The following is a 22363-nucleotide window of genomic DNA, read 5'->3' as shown; positions in this document are numbered from 1 at the left end:
TGTGTCACAGCTGTTTCAAGCTGGACTGATAAAATGTTACCTGCCTTGTCATGCCTGCTCAAACTTTCCCGCACTAGCCTGCCCGACCTTTGTACCTTCACTTCTGCAGCAACTCTGCTGCAATCTACCCTTCCATAAATAACTTCCCAGCTGGGTCAGGTCCCTGAACAGGTGTGGGTGACGGTGCAAGCATTAAGTACCTGTGCTTCAGACCTGAGATGGGTCAGCATTAGACAGTGAGAAACTGAGCTTTTAAGACCAAAATCTATTATTCATATCAGACAAGCAATCTCTGTACAAGTGAAAACTTGTTCTTTCCTGCAAGGCTCAAAAAGGAGAAAACGGAAATACTGCTACTAGTTTTTAATGAAAAAACACTGGGTTTGAACAAGGAAAAAGTACCTTTGTAACAGCAAAACTTGCACATCTTGAAAATTACAAATCACAAGATCAGGTTGTACTGTGCATTTAAGACTAGAAAGAGTGGGTGAACTATGGCCTGCAGCAAGAATGTATGCCACTGACACTTAGAGAAAGAACCTCAACTTCTATACGAACTACAAATAAATGTGACAAGCAAAAAAAACCACCAAAACCCCAAACAGCCTACTGTGCAGAAATACGGAGTTGAACATGTATAAGACAAAGACCTACCAAGTGAGTTTCCTTCTTCACAGTGTCTCTTCCCAAAGGTCTTGTTCTGAAAGTCTTTCTCCAGTCTGCCACTGAAGGACTGTGCAGCATTCATCTGTACTTCAGAATCTGAAAGATCATCTTTCATAAAAGCTCTTGCACTTTCTACAGCTTCCATTTCCAAGTAATTTTTTGGAGTTTGGAGAAGATTAATATTCATTCCTGCTTTAGGAGTAGTACTGTATGAAACTGCTTCAGACTCTGTTTTCATCCCCAGATTCAGGTGCCCTTTTCCAAAAGATCTAGTCTCTTCTTGCTGCAGGCTATTTTTCAATGTTACCTGCTTGCTTTTCTTAGTATGTGGTAGTACATACTCAGGCGTTTTGACATGGTGAGTGCTTGGGGAAGACTTCATTTCCTCAGGGCAGATGTTTTTTAAGTCAAAGTCTTCATTGCAGCTTTTGTCAGTTTTGGATTCTGAGTTAATTTTGTCAGTTAGACAACTTACATGTTGACCTCTCTCTTTAACTGAACTAAATTGATCTCTAATGCAAAGCCCACTGCTTAAAAAGTTATCAGATTCTTTCAAAAGTGCCTTTGCTTTTTCATAGGCATTGTTAGAAACTGCTACCTGCTTTCCACTTGCAGTGCTGAACCCAAAAGCTGGATTTGAAATCAATTCAGTGCTGGCATTTTCTTCCCCTTTTGGTAATGCCATCTGCATTTTTCTACAAACTGCTTCTTCAGTGTACACTTTAGACTTTTCAACATCTTCCTCAACTAAATATTCTTCTTGTCCATGCACTGAATGATTACCTTCCAGTTCAGAAAAGAGCTGTCTGGCTTTCCTGAGTGACTCTTCTGATAGTTGTACAGTCTTACCACTTGCTGTACTAAAAAATCTTAGGTTGCTTACAGAAGACTCTGACTGCTTTATCTGCTTATCTGGACCAGGCAAGTGCCCTAAAAGCTGAATATTCTGTTCAAAGCACGGTCTCTGAGAATCTGAAACAGACTTTGCATCTGCAAATGTGTTTGTATCTTCGTCACCATTTTCACTAGCACTTGCATTCACTTCATAAAAATGTGATGCAACCGAATTAATCTCTTCACTTCTTGTGGCATTTAAAAACTTAGTGGAATTAGAACTCTTGGCATGAATGGTGGAAGATGAATTTCCAGCAATTTGAGTTTGATTAGATCTTGAGTTAGTCCCAGTTTCATATTCTACGGATTCACTGTAGTCTTGAAACATTTGTCTGACTCTTGTTAATGCACTCTCTGAAACAGAAACTGCTTTACCTTTTGCTGTACTAAACATAGTTTGTTTCAGATTACCCTTTTGATTTTCAACATTAAGTGTTGTTTCTTTTAAGCTGGTTGAATTAGTTTCATCTTCAGGAAGACTGACCAGTGACTGGTTTTGGCAAGCATTAACTATGGTGTCTGTGAAGCACTCTGTATCAGCACAAGGTTCATTTAAATGTTCTAAGTCAAATTCCTTACTGCCACTATTCAGTTGAAAAGAGCTACTTTTTGAAGTTAAGAGAAGAGACTGATTAGATTTATTGTTATGATCTTCAACAAATACAGTATTTTTTGTATCTCCAGGCACAGAATTATCTCCAAGGTCATTTGATACCTTCATTAAATGCAGAGATGCAGCAGAGTGTACAGGAAAACCATGCATGTTTTCTGAATCATCCCTCTTTTTTGCTGAGCATTCCCTCTCTCTTTCTGCAAACAGTTTTCTATCTTCTGAAAAATGAGTTCTGCTTAAAGCATCACCCTCCTGTCTGGGAAGGGACTCCAATTCTGTTTTTCCAGGTCTGACATCAGCATTTTCATGTGCATATGAAGTTACCAAACTTATTTTACAATCTTCACCTAGATTAACAAATGTATCTACTTTAACAGTATCAATAATCACAGTGTGTTTAATGGGACTGCTCTCTACTGTCTGCTTGAATTCATCTTCTGCTTCTTCTGGAACAAGCTTTTTATTAAAATTCAGTTTTTCTGGATCACATTGAGCAATGCTTTCAATACGTAAGTCAGAGTCTTTGACAGAGTTTTTACCACATTTCCTTCTCATTAAGGGGTTCTCAAAACTGTCGCTATGCTCCTTTCCAACATCAACACTTTCTGCAAAAAACTGTTCAGCTTTCGCCAAAAATCCATCAGCAATTGTTATTTTCTTGCCACTAGCAGTATGAAAACCAGTCACATAGCTCCCCTTTGCTTCATTTTTCTCAACATCCATCTCTTGCTTGAAAGATATTTGATGATGATGGTGAGAACCTGTTTTTATTCTGCTTTCATTCATTAACAGGATCTTATCATGGGTGGTGTCTTCCACTTCCAGATTTTCACTATTTATCTTTTGGTTATCAAAGTTCTCCAAAACATTTACATCTCCTTCTCCACATTGAAGAGTGAACAAGTGTAGAGAATTATCCAAAGCTGCATCAGAAATGGATACATCACCACCAGGTGGAGTTAGAAATTTTTGTGACAAATGCTCATTTTCTTGCTTTCCGTCTTCTCTCTTCAGATTAGAAAACAAGTTTCCCATTTCATCCGATGTACTTAAACTATGCTCTTCTGCAATTGTACTAGTGTCTCCCAGACACATTGTATCTAATAAGTCTTCTTGTAAACTGCCTTCAACTTGGCAATCTCCTTCATTCAAAAATTGTTTGGGAGTTTTGTAATTCTGATTATGTTTTTTAACAGATGATAGACTGCTGGTGATGTTAGTACTATTCAAATGTATATTTTCAGTATCATTTATTGATCTTGTTGTCTGTTTTTCTGTATTTTCCTTAAACAGACTACTTACGTTTTCCTCATTTTTTTTCTGTGCATGGTGGGAAACAGAACCTGTGTGAGGAATGGCACCTATTCTTTTTAAATCTGAAACACAAACCGTTTCACTTTCGTTTTCTTTTGTCAGGCACCTGACAAAATTACAGTTACAAGACATGTGCCCATTTAAATTGTGATATCTAGTACTAGTTTTAAAAGATTTAAACAAAGAGTTATCATCATCCAAGTCCCTGAAGAGCTCTGCAGAGCGGTCCAAAGCCACCTGAGAAATATTTATTTTTTTACCTCCAGCTGAAGTAAAGCCTACAAAATTTGAAAAGTTGTCTTGTTTAGCTACTGGAAAGCTCTCATCAGATATTCTACTTCTGTTTCTGTCTAAGTTAGCAAAAGTGACCTTTTTGTCATTTTTATGGAAAACCACTGCCTTTTCTTTTTTGCATTCCACCACTTCAGAGTCTTCATTTGCATCTTCCTGCTTTGTACAATACTTGTAATTTTTTACTTGATTTTCAGATTTAAAAGTGGTACAAAATTCAGCCTCTTTCCTTGTTTCAGAAATATTTTCCACATTCTTTGTTTCATGTGTTTCTGCAGTTCCAAACTGTTGAAAGGCATGGCTTTGTATCGTGTTACTTTGCTTTCTGAACTGCGTAAATTCAAACTGGCTCCCTGTTTCTTCCAAGATACTAGAAAGTTCAGCAATTTCAGCTTCTTGGCTTGCTGTCAAGGTCTGATTTGTTTCTTGTAAAGACTGTGGACTTCTGGGAAAGCTTGTACACAAGCTAACTTTATGTGGAATAAACTCTGTACACTTGGGCTCAAGAAAACTTGTCTGTGAATCTAAAGAACCACATAAATTACTGCTCAATTTGCTTTCTGAATCTGAGATAAACATATTCTCCTTTTTAACTTGTTTTGAAAAATTTTTGGCTCTTTCCATAGAATAAGCTTCAAAGCATTCATTTTCAATATCTTTGAATAGCATTTTGCCTTTTGCTATACCGGCTTCAGAGAATTGAATCTGCTTATTGGAAGCAGTCTGAAAGCCACCAAAGCCCAGATTCAAATTGCATACATTAAGATTTCCAGATGATTTCCCTTTATACTTTAGGCTCTCATTTGGCTTTTTGCTGGAATACATAGGTGCTCCTTGTTTATTTTCTTCAGAAGTTACCTCATTTAAAGAACTGTCATCTATACAATCTAACAATTCTTCAGCAATCTCTCCAGCTACATTAGCAAAAGCAGCTGCTTGAGGGCTTTCATTGTTTTCAATTGACTTTGACTCTTCACTGTTGGCTACAGCTTCTAAAAAGGCAGCTGCATCTGTTTTCTCCCCTTGTTTTAATCCAGTACTATCATTTTCTGAGCAGTTTATTCCCAAAGGTCCAAGTACTTCTCTACAGTCATCCACTGACCACTGGTCTGTAGCATGCCTTTTATCAGTCGATATTTTATTGCAATAATCACTACTGGCTCCGTTTATGCCACAGTTAATCTGATTCAAAGTGCTATTGAAACTGCCATTTGTCAGAGCTGTAGTGTCATTGTGCATCTCAATCAAGCGCTCATTATCCCTAGGAGAAGAGCAGGCAAGTTCTTCTTTCAGGCTCTGAGGTACAATAGGTCTGTTGTTAATATTAGCACTCACATGCTTATCTTCCTTGCCCTTCTCTAAGGAGCAGCCTCTAGGGAGCATCCTGGAACGCCTTCTTGCCATTAGACATGCTGAAGTTAGAACTTTACGTTTTATATTTGAAATTATTTCACTATCTAAAGAATTTGTTGTGTCTTCTTTCTGTGTAGTAGATACTGCTAAGCATTTTACTGATGTACCAGGTTGATCCTCTCTTGCATTTTTCCCCAAGTCTCTCAGGTCTTGTTCCTTCAGCCTGTCGCTGACAGAATGATCAGATGAGTTATCCATTGTATCCATTTTTAAAATACAAGTGCTGACATTATTTTCCTCGATATTTGATTGCAAATGCTTTGTCTCAGCAAGACGTAAGCAGTCTACAGGAGAAGACATTACAGGAAAAACACGTTAATAAAGTAGCTCTCATTTATTCAAACAAACGCAAATTCAGATACCATAAATACCACTTGTTTTAAAATGTGAACATCTTGACAAGATGTGTGGAGATGTGTTTCATCTAATCACGTTCTAACAGCCAGAAACAGGTGAGTGGCCTGCAGTTTAATGCTACCAGTTAGAAAAAATAGTCAATTTTTAGTTGCAATGAAATTTTATGAGCTGGGCTTCCATTCCTTGTGTCTCAATGTAAGGGTTTGTTTCAAAGTTTAAAAAGAAGCACTTCAACTCCTAATATTACAGTAATTCTTCTAGTAAGAACAGCAGCTTTTAAAAACAGGAGTATGTGCTTGCTTTCATGATACAACTAATTTTTAAAAATACGTTGTGCTTCTGGAAGAAACAGATGTACAATCTTAAACCCCTTTTATTTTAGAAAACTACTAATACAGCTTTACCATCCTTTATGACCTCTCAGAAGTTATCAACTCAGAAAGGATGGTCCTTGACACTATGGATGTCTAAACAGCACTGTCAAAGATAATTAAGCTTGTCAATTAGAATAATGGTTCATGCTGGAAGTTTCTATTCTAGAAACTAATCTGAGACTCAAACAGTAAGTTAGCACTACACTACTTGAAAATAAGATTACTCTGTCACAATTATTAAACCAACAGACCAATTCCATATCTTGACCCCTAGTTGCAGAGCTACTTTATCCTAAACACATGATTTTACACAAGTTTATCTGAAAGATTTACCTATTCTTTAATAAATAAAGAATCCTCCATAAATGATGAAAAGCTTAATAACCTACCTTGTTCGTCAACGCTGGCCACATGACAGCCTTTAAATCCATATGAATCAGATTCTGTATGTGGTAACAGAGGATGAACAGGTGATTCAGAGGTTACTTCTTTCTGTATTTTTTCTTCTTGATATAGTAAAGTATTATTTATTGTATAAATAAATCTCTTGGATCTCTTTCTCAAGCTAGATAACATATTCAATCTTTTAAAGCCAGACTTCTTAAGAGTATTTTCACTATGTATTAAATGTAGGTCATTGCAATTATCTGGTGATGCAGCACTACATACAAGTGGGTGAGACAGAACATCAGTTATGACAGACTTAGAGGTTGCCTTTAAATGCTTGGAAAAGCTGCCATTGTAGACTACAGAACACTTGGTGATATTTGTGCATTCAATTACAAAGGAACTATTACAGTTTAAGAAGCTCATTTTGGAAACCTTCTCAGCTGCACATCCTTTTACTAACTTTGGATCTTGAACACTCAGAGACACAGATTTTACTGGAGTTATTTCAGACGTTGGGCTGCTTTCAGAATTTTTCACTTCACAGCACTTTTCTGACAAACTGACACTCATCAGCTTCTGCGCTTTTATCAAATCTGAAGTATTCAGTAAAGATGTCCCCACAGCATCATCCTTGGTCACAAGTAATGACTTCTGTTCTAGTTTCTTCTCTCTGCATAAGTCAGAAGGTGGAGAACTACATACAGACATGTCTAAGTGAGTTTCATCAAGATCAGATAGGTTCAGTTGAGACCACTGGCCTGATGAAGATAGCACATCTTCTTTCACAGGCTTCTCATTCTCAGCTGCCTCATGTGTTCTGTAATCTTGCCTATCTCTGGCAATCCTAAGTGACTCCAATTCCTTTTCATGTCCTATTAACCAGCCATCTTCACAATCCGCCGTATCTTCATCAATGTTTTGGAGCAAAGAATCCTTCTTTTCAATAACATGGCTTTTTTTGGTCCAGCTCGTATTCACTTCCTGTGAAATGGCAGTCTTTTTTCTAGTACACTGCTCGGAAGGAAAATCCCCCTTTCCTTGTGTTTTGTCTGTGTTTATTCCATATTTCTCTACTGCATCCACAGCATCTGGCATCAACAGAAGAGTTCCATTGGACTCAGCAGGCATGTTGAACGTATCCTCAAAGCTATTCAACTCGCCAAACAAGCCATCTAACATCTCTGACTCTAAACAGTTTAGAAAAGATGGGGAGAGGAAAAGTAGTAAAAAATTAACTTCTAGGAAATAACTTCATTAATATAGCTTTTCATCTCATGGTAATTAACATTACACAGGAGTGAGTCTGGAAAGATAAATCTACATGTCTTTAAAGAATTTCTCTCTCCAACAACAGCTGTTAGAAGAGACAGGAGGCAAAGGACACCCATGCAGATGTCCCTGGCCTCCAGAGGACTGTGGTGATCAAGCAGGTTTCCAAAATGAAACCAAATTGTTTCAGAATAATTTTCTTTTTCTATAGACAGGAGAACAAGCAGAAAATTTTACGAGATAATTGTATATATTTTTTCCTCCAAAATGTATACCAGATGGTAGGCATCAAACACCTTAAGAAGCTGCCTATTTTTGTCTATAACTGGCACCTAAGGAACTGTTATTTAAGGAGGATCACAGTGAACTACCTTTTGCTTTGACATAGAATAGCATAGAGTCTAAAAGAATTAAAAGGATATCTGAATTTTCTTAGATTATTAGGAAGATTAAGACACGTTCCAAATGATTGGCACAAATATCAAAAAAAAACCTTGCAATTTTTTGTTTGTGTATCAAATAATATACCCGGGGGAAAAAAATAACCTAAACCCAACTGTGTAGACAGCCTTAAAAGATTATACATACCAAGTATAAATATTACCTTCTCAAATATATAAAGCTAGGCTTACTTTAAAAAATATTTCACATTCAAAATGACAGCTAGGTTTTATTTTGAGAGTACCTTTTCAGGCCTTTTCATATCAAATAAATTGTAACCGAGTACCAATAAAACATCCTTGTCCTTTGTTTTCCTTGGGCACATAACCAATCACAGAATCTTAGGGGTTGGAAGGGACCTCGAAAGATCATCTAGTCCAACCCCCCTGACAGAGCAGGGTCACCTAGAGCACATCACACAGGAATGTGTGCAGGTGGGTTTTGAATGCCTCCTGGGCAGCCTGTTCCAGTGCTCTGTCACTCTCACAGGAAAGAAGTTCTTCCTGATATTTACATGGAACCTCCTGTGTTCCAGTTTGCACCCATTGTCCCTTGTCCTGTCACTGGACATCACTGTAAAAAGCCTGGCTCCATCATCCTGGCACTCCCCCTTAACATATTTGTAAACTTTGATGAGGTCACCCCTCAGTCTCCTTTTCTCCAAGCTAAAGAGACTCAGCTCCCTCAGCCTTTCCTCATAAGGGAGATGTTCCACTCCCTTAATCATCTTTGTGGCTCTGTGCTGGACTCTGTCAAGCAGTTCCCTGTCCTTCTGGCTGAGGGGCCCAGAACTGGACACAATATTCCAGACGCGGCCTCACCAAGGCAGAATAGAGGGGGAAGAGAACCTCTCTTGTAAAGCCAATTGATCATGGAGATGTTTACAGGCACCAGGTATGTTACCGAACAATGGCATAGAGCTATCAACAAGGGGGAAAAGGATTCTTGGCCAGGAGTTGGCAGGACTCATTGAGAGAGCTTTAAACTAAATTGTTGAAACAATTGAGGAAGTTTGAGTACACAGCTGGCAGAGGATCAGCTCAAGACATACAATGTAACTTCACCCTCAGTGTTGCTTCACGGTACACTCAGTAGTAAAGCAACAATACATACCAAAATCTTTGACATCATCTTCAGCATGTAACTTTACAGTCTCTGGTACAGGCAACAACATACTTGTATCACTCATCCCAGGACATTCATCATGGTTGGAAAAACAGTTGTGCAAAATCTGTAAACCAAAGACATTAGTCAATATATTACCTACCAGTACATGTCACTTCAACAATAAAGCATGCAACTCTAAACATTTAATGCAGTCTGTGAATAATGCTGCATCTCTTAAAATGAAAGATAACATTCTCACAGGTACACTTGAAAATGAAAAAGCAGATCATTCCCATTTTCAGTGCAAAACAAGGTTCCATTCTACACTGAGTTTAAGGGCAGTTAACAGGCACAGCAGTTTAGTATAAGCAAGCCTCTCAAAAAGGAACAAAGGAGGAAGGAGAAAGGTATTTTAACTTGTAATGGTTTAACAGTGAAGTTTCAGGTAGTTAAGATTCAAACATAAATCTGTAACTGAATCCTATTAGAGCATCCTCAGTATTCAGTCTGATGATCATTCAGCTTTCATAAACACAGAGGAAAAATACAATTTGGCAGGAACTCTCCCTTTCCTAACAATATCAAGCAACTGAAATCAATACACAACTCCAACTTTTGTTATAGTGGTTGAGCACAAGAAGTTACTGGTCAATAGAAGCCAAACAGTAACTCCCAACATTTTGACAGAGGAGGTGAAAAAACTAACCAACCCTCAGATAAGTAGCATATTGCAGTTTCTAGGTTTGATTTCTCTGAAAAACCCCCACTGCTGCTGAATCCAAGTTGGTTTGGTTTTATTTTTTTAAAAACACAGCAAAAATGTTCCTCAAAGGAGGTTATTTGTGAGAATAGTCTACAGCCAGGCTTTGCAAATTTAGTTTTGTGAGCAGTAACTTCTAAAAATAGCCAGATAGGAGAACTTGGAATTAAAATGACCAAATTTTTTATTCTTGGCTTAAGGAATGTACTCATGTAACTGAATAGCTTAACTGAAATTAAAGAACAGCATAGCTCTTAAAACTACTTACTATCTCAGCTCTTTCATCTTGTTGCTTTGCTCCAGAAATAGAATTATTCTCTTCAGCTTTAGAAGAAAGACAGACAGTCAATTCATTTGCTTCTAAGTGATTTGCTGAGTATGTTCAAATATGGTTGTGTTTTTGGAGGGTTTTCACTGGATTTTTTTAAATGCAAATGAAATCTCTAAACAAAAAGGTACTACTGAAAAGAACTAAAAGTTCTAACTAAAAAGTTCTGCAGGGGAAGCTGAGGAACAGTGTATAAAAGCAGTTTCAAAACAGCACAAAACACCCTGAATCACAGGTTATGTTTTTTACTATGTAGGTAGACCAGTTAACACCATCACTGCCAACCCCCTTTCAAGCAGTTATTCATGGCACTACTCTGTTTTTTTCTGTCAAAGGATCTGGATGAGATCTGCACGTCTTTTGTCAGGAATTTGGGTTTTTCCCCCACTTCCTCCCATAAGAGCAGTAATCTTTTTTCACCTATGTTACAAGAGGAGAAAGTGAATCCTATTTTTAAGATGTGTAAGGAGCAGTATATTCAAATAACATGTTCCACAGACACAGCATCTAGGTTCCATGTAGCAGCCAAATGATTCACTCCTTCCTTTTACAGGTGCCAGATGGCAGAGTGGGCATCACTACTACAAAATACTAGGCTCATCCAGGAAGTGGGAGAATGAGAAGGAGAGCTCAAACCACAACTGATCTCCTAGACAAACATAATTAAGCTATGGGTACTTCCCCCATCCTTTCTTTTCAAGTCACATCATTCTGAGTCAATGAACACCCAAAACAGCACAACTCAGTAGCCCTGTGAGCAGTACCACTCCCCTCCCTGCCAGTCATGGAATTATAGAATATGTTGACTTGGAAGGGATGCATAAGGATCATTGCATCCCATTCTCTGCTCCTCACAGAACTACCTAAAACTAAACCATCTGACTAAAAGCATTATCCGGATGCTCCTTGAACTCTGACAGGCTTGGTACTGTGACCGATCCCTGCATGAGGTGATTCCAGATTCTCGCATTAGAAGATTCCCAGTTCTTACATGCATTCTTAATATGCTTTATATGCTTGCATGCTCTATATGCTTTACACAGTGTTAGTTTAACCACATTAAAAAGAGCAATTTCAGGAGATGAGCAGACATCAGGGTTTTTGCATTTTCTCAACAGTTTTTATCAACAAATCATACAGTCAAATTTCATTCTGCTTATCATATGCTATAGAAATCCCTCTTACAGCAACACCTTAGGTTGGCTAGTGCCACTTAAAGAGTCATCACCCCCTCATTCACAGTTGTGCTGGCACAGCTGTTTGTGCAGCAGCACAGTAAATGAAGTCCAGGAGCTGCCCTTCCCAAATAACCCAAGAAATATGGTCTTCAATTGGATGACTATCTCAGTCTGCCTCACTGCATCAGTACGATGGTAGGCACACCGAGGGGGCTTAAAAATGCTGAAGCCAGCACTGCTGCTGCAAAATCTGCTCAACAGGCTACCTTCTTAGACTTCATAAACATATCCACATGACTTAGCCTAACAGGATCTGGGTTTGCAATAGTGCCAATATAAGCAAACATTATCTAATCCTCTTTCTAGGCTTTGCTAGGTTGTTTCTGAATTTATATTCTCTAATTCCTTACACAAAGGAAGAAAACTTTTGAAAAGCAATGATACGTTTAATTTATTTCTTCCTTTTAGAGCTGCATTATTTAAACTCACCCACTGAACATCACTGTAGGAGTTTTGTCCTTTTGAATATATTTTTTTAAATAATAAAATCCGTTCACACTAAGTGAACTTCCAGTGTCAAAACCAGAAGTTTTTAATCCCTAGCAACTTTTAATTTTTACAAATACCTTTTATCACTGTTGCACCAAGTGTAGGAGGTGTGGCTAAAGAACTTGACCAGGACATATCTGGATCCACTTCTGCTCCCAGACTTTCAGAAATGCATTTTGGAGTTCTAGCCTACAAACAGATTAAGCAATTATTATTTCTCTGCAGAATTCTAAATGTACTACCCAGGAAAAAGAAATTAAAAGCAGGAATAAAGTATTACCTCCAAAAGTTTTGGCGTGCAAAACAAGCTTCCATGTGGTCCTAAAAAACATTATGTAATAGGGGCATTAAATAATACCCAAGACATAAAGATTTGTATCTACAGGTATAAGACATTTTGTAAAACCAAAAACTGAAAATACAAACCAGGTATATTATTTCTCTGAGGTGTTCTGTAAGTATTCCTCAAAACAGCTGGACTGCAAAACAAAAACAAATTTTAAAAATAGTAATGTCACTTACCAATTTCAGAAAATAATACTTAATTACTCCATTATTTTCTTTCTTTGCAACCATGACTACTTCTCTAACTAAATAAAATATAAATTTCTCCTAACCATCAGTCAGTATCTTAAACCTTATCATAAATTTATTTCAAACTCTAAAATTACTCTGTTGTGAAATGTTAATATTCAACGATGATTAGTCTGACAAATAGTAAGCTAGATTTCAATATAGCCATGCATTTCTTAATATGCTTTATGAAACTATGGAAACTGGCTTAATTAATTATTTTTAATTAAATAATTAGCTTAACTGTTCTTATAATCAACATGATTATTTTGAGCAGATTTATCTAGGCTATTACTAAAAAAACCTCAGTAAATATTACACATAGCTTTACAAATTACTACTTGAGAAGCACATGATACACCAATCACTACTACTTTTTCTTGCACTGGATGTTGAGGATTTGGGAAGCTGAAATAATGCCAGCAAATCCCTTATGCCAATTGTGAAGGACCAGAAAAATGAAAAGGGAGAACACCTAAAAGCAAGGAAGTTTTCAAAATGAGGTAGCTTTTTATTTAAACTTATTTAACAATTTAAAAGTATCATAAACATACAAGACATACAAGATTATTGCCTGCTCTGAGGAAGCCTGTCAGTCAAATACGGTGGTTTTAATACTTCCTTTTGCTTAAAATCCAGTTTATTTTATATTTGTGTTGACATATTTAGCATACCTAGCAGCAAAGCAGTTGTAGCAGGTACCAGGAGGAGAAGCAAGTATTTCATTTTCTTGATCTATTTTTCTTCTTCTGATACTAGGGCTTATCAAGTTCTCTCTGCCTACAACATGTAAGATAATAATCAACACAACCTTGCAGAACTACAGTAACAGTTTTGATTTTGAAGTTTAAAGATAAGATTTCTGTTTTAAAGTCTGATTTTTGATTAAAAAAACTCAATAAAACACTACGTTTTCCCCCCTACTGTTTTAAACATATTCAAATTCAAACAAGCTAAATACATCTCAAATGCACAGCCCAAACTGCTCATTATATCTCTTTATTAATCTGATATATACGTGTTTCAGTGTATTTCCCTGATATGATTCACATATTCCATTTCAGTTTCACTATACTGTATTGTGCCTTTTCTGTCACTGCATAAGTTATTCTTAGGAGAAACCCAATACATGAAAGCATGCATTTGTCCAAGCTTTCCCTCAAACTTAAGACATACACTTCTTGATTTGAATAAGCTGCATAAAGGAAATATTTCTGGAAGTGCTGGTGGAGACACTTGTCACTGGTAGCAGTAACTATTCATACGCATCTCCAGGCAAAGGAGAAAGACTGTGCCCACCAAAGCAGCAGAATCCTCTGAATAGTGAGCCCCTCACATGAACAAGAACTGCTCAAAAGAATTTCTATTCTTTGAACAACTTCCATATCAGAAATTGCACCAAGGTTTCTACATTTCTCTCTGGAGTTCCTGAGTCTGCATGCACAGCACGGCTGCATGCCAGTATCACACCAAGGTGGAGTCCATCAGCTTCTACCCATGAGCTTGTTTTCATGAGAAAAAAACCTAGGCACACGAGCCAGTTGGCTATAACCAAGAAAACTAGGAGAGTAAGATCTTGTGGCAGCCACAGGTAACTACAGAAGCTTTGGTAACAATCATCTTCCCTTCTTTAGGGAGTGTATACAGACAGCCCCGTGCACAAACACAGAGCAAAAGCAACCATTCTGAAATCAAAGAATCCTAAGGTTCCTTTGCAGTTCATGAAATATTACCAATAATTTTAACACTGTACAAGTCCAAATAGCTAAATGTAGAAGAAACACGTTCTCAGCTGAAAATAAGTTGAGCACAAGTTCAGCAGTAAACTTAAGAAAAAACAGAGTAGCAACATTCGATGGAAGCAATACTATAAAGTATATTTAAACAGTAGCACAGTTCTACACCTTTCAATACTTTGCTTTAGAATCTAAGAACGATTCTGATAATAAAGTGAGTCTTGGGTTTGTCTGTAACCTGTTTGGAAAAGTTAATTTTATTGATAGGAGGGCACAGACACAGCAGATGTACATATCAGATATTGCAGGAATAGAGTATGATATTCTTCCACAGAAAAGACTCTTAAATACAGTATTGCATACGTTCTCCATAGAAAAGATTCTTCTCTCTGTTCAAGGAGGACAGGTATTATGGCTTGCAGGTACAGCAAAAAGGAGCAGAGTGACATGTACTTTCATGACATATTTGGGATTTGGCAAGAATGTAGTGAGAAGCACCTCATGCAAGTGATAGAATTCCTTATCTCCAAATGGAAAAGTGTAATTTCTAACTAACAGTTTACTAACTCAGAGTTAAGTGCTTCTAAATCTGTCTAAGAGGGTTAAGAAGTGCTCTACAGATTGCCTCATACTTCAACATGATAAGCATCTCTTGAAAAGATTTTCAGAGATTTTGGATAAAACAAAAATGAAACTGCTAAAAAAAAGTTCACTGTTTCTCAGCCAACAGGTTACACTAAATAAGCTCATAACCCCTTATATTAATATTTAGAGTATTAGGACCACAATGCTATAATTTCCAAAGGGAACTTTGCATAAGCATTATCAGTTTATTGCAAGGCTGAATTAATTCTTAAGATTAATTATGCATTTTTATAAGTGGTCTTCAGAAGCCTACTAAGATAAACTTTCTACTCACACAATTTCCACAGCAGCATTATCTATTACATTGATAATCATCAGCTATTACAAGAAAAGGTTACAAAAAAAAAAAAAGTCCCTTGCTTCTGGAGGGCACAAGCAGCCTTGAAGTGCCACTTAGATAGAGAGATAGATAGATAGATAGATAGATAGATAGATAGATAGATAGATAGATAGATAGATAGATAGATATTACTCACTTTCTCCTATTGTTTTCTGATCTGGTTCTTTTCCAGGAGAATAAGGTGGCAATACTATATTTTGTTCTTTAAAAATCAGTGGAGTTGATGCCAGCTGACTGTATGTAGAGGGTTTTGTCCTGGGAGTTTTAAAAGATGTTTGATCAAGCCAGCCAAAGGGACCATCATGTTCTCCTAAAGATTTAGGCTCATAGGGGGGTGCTTCTGCACTGAGTTCTTCAAACCAGTTGAGACTGATAGGCCCTAGGTCTGTAAAGAAAAACATGCAAAAAAAATACATGACAAGGAAAACAGGAAAAAAGGATCCTCCATTCAGTATGTGAAAATACATGACAATTCCATTGTCACACTTCTGCTTATTTTGTTTCTAGATTGCTTTAAACTCTGACACCCACAAAGTAAAAAAGAAAGCCTGACCAATTCTCAGACTATAACAAAAAGTAACCAAAGAGCAGATAATTATCCAGTTTGTCCAATATTAGAAGTATACTTCCCTTCAGGGTTTTATTTTACTCAGATGGTCAAGCTAAATCGGTTCCTTTAAACATTAATAAATCATACTATGACAGGTGCATTTCACAAAAGACTAAACCTGGTCTGCACATAGGTACATAAGGAGGTCACAGCTGAAAAACAAGTACAAAACTTGAGTACACATGAAAAAAAAGCTACAAATTAAAATGAAAGCATTAAAAAGCAGGTATGAGCAAATACAGATTTGGGGGAAGAAGAGCAGCTAACAAGCTGCATAGTGCTTTTCTGTGGAACACACGGCAGATGGGTATAAGATATTGATGTCCAGGAAGTAACCCTAATACAAACTATTTACTGTAGAGAAGCTGTACCTGATTCACTGCAATGTGCCTTAAATATTTCAAAGAAAGTCGGTCTCTCCACAGGCTTGCAAGCCATACTCCGATCCATATAATTACTGGAACCGTTGCTGAAAAACCTGAGGAGAAACGAGAGCACTGTGACACAGCGCTGCTCCCACGCCACGCCGCTCCCTGTGCCGGCAGGAGCGATGCACCAGCCGCCTGAGCCTCCCGCGGCCACGCGTGTCCAGGCACCGCGGCGGGGAACGCGGCCTGAGAGCGGCAGCAGCGCAGGGAACACACCAGAGGTGACACGTAAAAACACCAGGCAAACACGGGAGGAAAACCGAGACAGAACTGGCAGAAAACTTCTCAGGTACTTTAAATATAAATACGAAATCCACAGCCACCACTTCATGTTAAGGCAGAATACACACTATTGGATAAAATCTCTTAAAACCATGACATCTCACGTGCCAAGGCTTTGTTTTAAAGTCGCTTCCAAGTGAAGCAGACATTGCCAGCTCCACAGCTCTACTAAAAAAGCGGGTATAACTAAGATTGCCACAGAGCCCCAACCTCCCGCCGGCAGGCCCCGAACCCTCCCGCGCCGGCTGCGGGGAGCGAGGTGGCAGCGGGAGGGCCCCCCCCCCGCGGGGCTACCCCCCCAAGGGGCAGCTCCGGGCAGGGCCGGGCCACCCGCGGGGCATTTACCTCATGCGGCCCCTCGGGGGACGCGGCGGCCGCAGCACGGCCCGGCAGGCCCGGCCCGCCCGGGGGGAGCCGGGGCACGGCCTGGCGCCAAGGCGCGCCCGCGCCTGCGCACTCCGCGCCGCCAGCGCCGCCAGCACCGGCGGGAGGCGGCGCAACCGCCTGCGCGCCCCCGCCACCCCCCGCGCGCCCCCGCGACACCCCCCGCTCTGGCAAGGTCCTGGCCTCAGAAGGGAGTCATAGAGTAGCTTAAGGCTGTGCGGAACACTCCTTCCACCGCCAGTTTTGAGTTAGCCGTCCCTCACTTCCGCTGGATGTTCACCTGCTTGTGCAACAAAGGGGTTTCTTCTCACCTCTCCACACCAGTTCGTACTTCACACGCGTTTATCACATCGCCTACTTACTCATCAGTCGCTTTCCTGAGTGTCTTTTCCACGTCCCTGCTTCCAACTACCTTCTTTCAACATCTAACCCTGCTCTGTCCGGGGGACACGCAGTACCTGCTTCTTCCCGAAGCATTCCAGAGGAAGCCACACAGTTGCTTTGATTCATGGTATGTCATGTCCGATTTAATCTCCATCCCTCTCCTAATGCACCCCGATGAGTCCCTCTTCTTGGAGCCACGCTGCAGTCGAAAGTTCTAACTCGATTATCTTTATACCTTGTTTTTGCTTTGAGGTGATACAGACACTGCTTTGAAAACCCAAGCATAACGTGGAGCCTTGAGCCTTGCCTTTAGCTGCGGTGACTGGGTGCTGCTTGATTCTCAACCCCTTTTTGTTCCACAAAAGTGTTGTTTCTTCCCCATTTATTTCAGTCACTTCACAGAATCTTTCTCAAAGACAGTGTGAACATTTCAAGACACCATCCCTAGCAACTCGTCTCTAGACCCTGTCTTTGTGGCCCATTTAACGTTATAATGCAGTGTTTTTGTCAAGGTGCTGAAGAGTCGTGCAAATACATTATTTTACATCACAGCAGGTCCAGGGATTTGGGGATTCCACAGTCTCTAAAGATTCACATACACAGTTTGGATTATTTTACATCTGTTACCTTAAAATTGAACTAAAGTGATTATGAAAGTACTATTAGTCTAATAAGTAAATGCTTGTATTGCTAACATTTATTTCATTATATAGGTATGAAACCACTTCTCCCAGTATAACTCTTTCCCCTCCGGAGTGCTGTACAAACTGAAGCATATTCCATCTTTTCCTACTGGTAGAAAAGCTGCCTGTGGACAATCCCCAAGTAACGGGGCCATGGAGACGCTCAGACCTTTAATACCGATACGGACTTCTTTTCAGCTATGTAACTGCCTGGCTCATCTGAGGAGCACGCACACTATCCGGGCTCTGCTAGCTTCCCAAGCCCTTTTCTCCTCCGAGGCGGCACCCAGGGCGCTGTGAGCGAGCGGGCCCGCTCCCCCCAGGAAAGCCCGGCTCGTGCCGGCAATGGCTGGGCTCCAGCTATTCACCTGGCATCGCCTCGCTCCTTCTGCTGCCCTCAGCCAGCCCCGCCGGGCTGGGGCCAATTCACCTCTCAATTAGCAACAATTAGCAGCAGCTCCAGATGAGATAAAGGCAGGGCAGGGCGAGGCCCAGGACCCATCTTTCCCTGGCTATGATCATGGAGGGCTTTGTCTGTTCGCCCTTCAGCACGTTCCAGAGCTTCAGGGGCAGCCTGACGCCCACCCGCAGCAGGGACCCGGCGGCCAAGCAGCCCAGCTGGAAGCCGAGCAAGAGCAGCAGCATCAGCCCCTTCCTGGGGGGAGCCCTCAGCCCCCTGCCCGCCGACTACCTGGACGGCTGCCGCCGCGCCCACCTCCAGGCCCTGCTGTCGCAGGTCAGCCCCGGGCTGGCGCCGCGGCTGCGCCGGGCCAGCACCAAGGAGGTGGGCGTGCAGGTGAGCCTGCGGGCCGAGGCGGCCGTGCAGTGCTCGCTGGGGCCGCGCACGCTGCCCGCGGGCCGCCCGCTCAGCCCCGCCGCCCTCCGCGCCCGCGGGCACCCGGCCCTCTACTCGCCCGCGCCGGACCGACGCCTCTTCCCGCTGCCGGAGGCCCCCGGGCCGCAGGGGAAGGGGGACGCCGCGCCCGAAGCGCGCCCCGGGGAGCAGAAGGCGGAGGATGGTGGCCGAGAGCAGCAGGAGGGCCCGGCCGCGGAGGCGGCGCGGGAGGAGGCCGCAGCCCCCAGACGCCGGGCTGCCTTCCAGGTGGGTCCTGGAGCAGGCACCGCTGGACGAGAGCGGGGCGTGCGGGACAACCCCGAGCCCGGCCGGGGGAAAGCTCCTCTGGAGCGGCAAAACGCAAAGCGGTGTGGCCCGGCCCGGCCCGGCCCGGCTGGCCGGTGGGCAGGCCCCGGCTCCCTTGCGGCCCGGGAGCCTCCTGCCTGCGGGCATGGTCGGCGTGAGGAGGGAGCTGGGCTGGGTGGGTGTTCTGCGGTGCTGGGCGCTGCTCAGTGAACTTTCCCTCTGCAGTTTTTGGAGCAGAAGTATGGCTACTTCCACTGTAAAGACTGCAAGACCAGATGGGAGAGTGCTTACGTGTGGTGCATCTCTGGAAGCAACAAGGTAGTTAACAGTTCCTTGCTCCTGAAACTTCCAAGAATGGCACCAAATCTGTGACGGGTCAGATGTTCTGACACAGATTTAGGTACCTGTACTGAACACACTGAGTAAGCCTCTGTAGTAACTGAGAGCTTGCTTTTTTCCAGGTGTACTTCAAGCAGCTCTGTCGCAAATGCCAGAAGGGCTTCAATCCCTATCGAGTGGAAGCAATCCAGTGCCAGGTAAGTTACAGATCCCGGTTGGACTGCCAGAGTTTGTCATATACTCTTAACACCCTACAGTTGCTGAATTCGTCTGACTGCCTGAAAGAGAACTTGCTGTCATCAAAGTACTAGGGAATGTTATTTGGGAAGGGTGTAAGGGGATAGGTCTCCCTTCTCCTGCAGGTGGCACACACAGACAGCTTTCTGTTCATACAGCCTTATGCCTAAATACATGCTAGACAGAGTTCTGTGCTTCTAGGTGAGAAGGCTCTTACAGCTTAATTCCACAGGATTTTGACCACAAAAGTGCTTTTAAGGTATCAGCTCAAATGGGTTGCTATGATCAAGGATAATTAAATGTCAGTCTAACATGAAGTAGGCACCTTTGATCTACTACTACTAATACAATGCCTTGTTTCTTAAGACCTGTTCAAAAACTCGTTGTTCCTGCCCTCAGAAGAAAAGACACATTGATCTCAAGAGACCTCATCGCCAGGAGCTCTGTGGCCGCTGCAAAGGCAAGAGGCTGTCCTGTGACAACACTTACAGCTTCAAATACATTGTCTGATCTGTGTGCCCTCTCCTGTTTTGCACTTTGCACTTTGTCAGTCTCTTGCAATGTTCTGACTTTAGGCTTTTGACCTGGCATTGGATAATGGATAAAGACTTTTGTATTATTTATAAAGTATGTAACTTCATTGTATGTATGGTGTTAATAAAGATCAGTAAAAGTTTGCCCTAGTTTGTTAGCCCTTGGTTTCATCTTGATAGAATGGAAGAGAAAAGTGTATCTGGAACGAAATGATATGTACTGTTTTCTAGAGATGTGTTTTTAGTCTGCCTCTAGGGAATGCTGAGATTAAAACTGTGATAGCAAACTTTTCCTTCAGTCACTTAACTAATGTTGAAGATACAAGTGTTCTGGAGCATGAAGTCTGGGGTAAATGCATCTTATCTGCAAGTGTCTCTTCCCACTGCCTCTGTCAAATGTATAAAAACATCACAGCAGTTTGATAATCAAAGACTGTAAGATATGAGGGAAGTGTCACATGTTCTCCAGGTGAAGAAGGGAAGAACTTTTTGAGCTGGGGTATTGGTGAAGGAGTGTAATAAATTATCTAGACTTCAATTGTGTCCCAAAAGAGTTGGACCAAATCTGTGTGCCCCTGATTCAAATGAAGGCTTATGCTTCAGTGGCTTTCCAGTCATGTAAGATATGTCCAGGGTAGGTGGCTTAAATATAACTGAAAGAAGTAACTGCATGTGCTTCCATGGAGACAGAATGCAGGCAAGGGCATCCTGATGAAAGTCCTGGTGGTGTAGAAACATGGTGTGGTGCTACTGAAGTTCATGTTGTCTTAGGACTACAGTGAGGCTTTGTTGGGAATATACTGATTTGTACTCTACCTGAAGTTTAGAAATTATGCCCAGCAAGCTAAATGGTTACATCATGGGTTGTATCTGTCAAGAATTCTAGAATACTTGATGGTGGAAGGAACTTCTGCAGGTTTTCATACTTGATGGAGGACCAATTAAGTTGCTCAAGGCAACTTGGGCTCTCTACCTGTAAGACAGTAATAAGTGGTATACAGCTGCTGGTCTGTCCTGGGACCTGTCCTGTTCAATGCCTCTACCAGTGTCCTGGAAGAGGCAACAGAGTGTATTTGTCTAGTTTCCAAGTGCCACCAAACTGGAGGGACCAGCTAATACAGCTGAGAGCAGTGCTGCCATTTGGAGGGATCTCGGCTGATAGGAGGGAATGGGCCAACAGGAGCCTTGTGACACTCAGCTGGGACGAGGAAATTCCTACCCCTGGAGAGATGGGAAGAACCCTTTGCAGTAACAGGGGGCTGCCTGGCTGGGGGGGCAGCTCATCAGGAAGTGCCCTTGGGCTTTGGTTGGCAGTGAGCTGGGAGTGGAGCCAGCAGTTGGGCCCTGGCAACAATGGGCAGCAAGGACATCCTGAGCTGTATGAACAGAAACAGAGCCAGCAGAGCAGAGGAAGCAATTGTGCCCCTTTACTCAGCACTCACTAGACCACATCTAGATGACTGTCCAGTTTTGGGCTCTATATGAGAAAGATGTTGATCAACTATAAAGAGTTCAGCTGAGGACGCCAATCTGTTCACAGGGCTGAAGCTCTTGCTCTGTGAGGAGACACTGAAGGAACTGGGCTTACTTGGTCTGAAGAAGCAAAGGCTTCAGGGGGGCCAAAGAGCAGCCTGCCAGGTTATGGTTACTGAGGAGCAATGGAGTCAGGCCCTTCAGTGTGGTTCATGGTGGGGAGATAAGAAACAACATGCAGAAGATAAAACAAGACAGGTTGGACTGGATAAAATCAGACTGGATGAAGAAAAAGCTTTTCCAACATGAGAGCAGTCAAGCAGAATAGGTTGTCCAGCGAGGCTGTGCACTCTCCATCCTTGAAAGTTTTCAAGACCCAACTGGATAAAGGCCTGAGTAACCTGATCTGATCTCATGGCTGACCGTGCTTCAATGTGGAGGTTGGACTAGACTACCTCCTTGGGTCCCTTCCAACTGGAGTCTTCCTGAGATTCTGTGATCTGTAAAATATCCATTAGTAGATAGAGCAGTTCTCAGCTTTCACCAACCACTAGCATTTTTTGCAGACAGCCCCAATTACAGTTCTGAATAGGTTTTCAAAGTGAAATACCTAACTGAAACAGGAAGAGCT

General features: G+C 41.5%; 2 protein-coding genes across 4 annotated transcripts in view; one reads left to right on the top strand and one right to left on the bottom strand.

The window, feature by feature from the left end:
- Positions 1 to 16969, bottom strand: part of BRCA2 (BRCA2 DNA repair associated) — a 36320-nt gene extending 19351 nt beyond the window's left edge. For 2 of the 3 annotated variants that reach the window (XM_051642450.1, XM_051642472.1), the window contains exons 1-10: positions 16220 to 16755; positions 15375 to 15623; positions 13192 to 13297; positions 12371 to 12423; positions 12225 to 12265; positions 12022 to 12133; positions 10158 to 10213; positions 9136 to 9253; positions 6312 to 7499; positions 655 to 5475 (exon numbers count right to left, since the gene is read on the bottom strand). In XM_051642450.1, the coding sequence (XP_051498410.1) occupies positions 655 to 5475; positions 6312 to 7499; positions 9136 to 9253; positions 10158 to 10213; positions 12022 to 12133; positions 12225 to 12265; positions 12371 to 12423; positions 13192 to 13297; positions 15375 to 15623; positions 16220 to 16607 (7132 nt within the window). In that variant the 5' untranslated portion in view covers positions 16608 to 16755. Of the gene's footprint in view, positions 1 to 654; positions 5476 to 6311; positions 7500 to 9135; positions 9254 to 10157; positions 10214 to 12021; positions 12134 to 12224; positions 12266 to 12370; positions 12424 to 13191; positions 13298 to 15374; positions 15624 to 16219; positions 16756 to 16903 lie in introns of those variants that run through there. The other variant, XM_051642461.1, reaches the window with a different exon arrangement.
- Positions 16970 to 18502: 1533 nt separating this feature from the next.
- ZAR1L (zygote arrest 1 like) lies at positions 18503 to 20402 on the top strand. Its single transcript, XM_051626228.1, has 4 exons — positions 18503 to 19111; positions 19376 to 19468; positions 19612 to 19686; positions 20093 to 20402. Exons 1-4 carry the CDS (start codon positions 18524 to 18526, stop codon positions 20234 to 20236), a joined length of 900 nt encoding a protein of 299 aa, XP_051482188.1. The 5' UTR covers positions 18503 to 18523; the 3' UTR covers positions 20237 to 20402.
- The last annotated feature ends 1961 nt before the right edge of the window (positions 20403 to 22363 follow it).

Source organism: Apus apus, chromosome 1 (genome assembly GCF_020740795.1).
Source record: "Apus apus isolate bApuApu2 chromosome 1, bApuApu2.pri.cur, whole genome shotgun sequence".
NCBI classification, from domain to species: domain Eukaryota; kingdom Metazoa; phylum Chordata; class Aves; order Apodiformes; family Apodidae; genus Apus; species Apus apus.
Note: the sequence above shows the minus strand (reverse complement) of the source record. Positions and strands in the feature narration are given on the sequence as shown.

What these genes read in the sequence shown, in the direction of transcription:
- ZAR1L (XM_051626228.1), top strand. Translation starts at nt 18,524, where the DNA reads ATGATCATGGAGGGCTTTGTCTGTTCGCCCTTCAGCACGTTCCAGAGC. An exon ending in GACGCCGGGCTGCCTTCCAG is followed by an intron (nt 19,112 to 19,375) that starts GTGGGTCCTGGA and finishes TTCCCTCTGCAG; the next exon opens with TTTTTGGAGCAGAAGTATGG. An exon ending in TGGAAGCAATCCAGTGCCAG is followed by an intron (nt 19,687 to 20,092) that starts GTAAGTTACAGA and finishes TTGTTTCTTAAG; the next exon opens with ACCTGTTCAAAAACTCGTTG.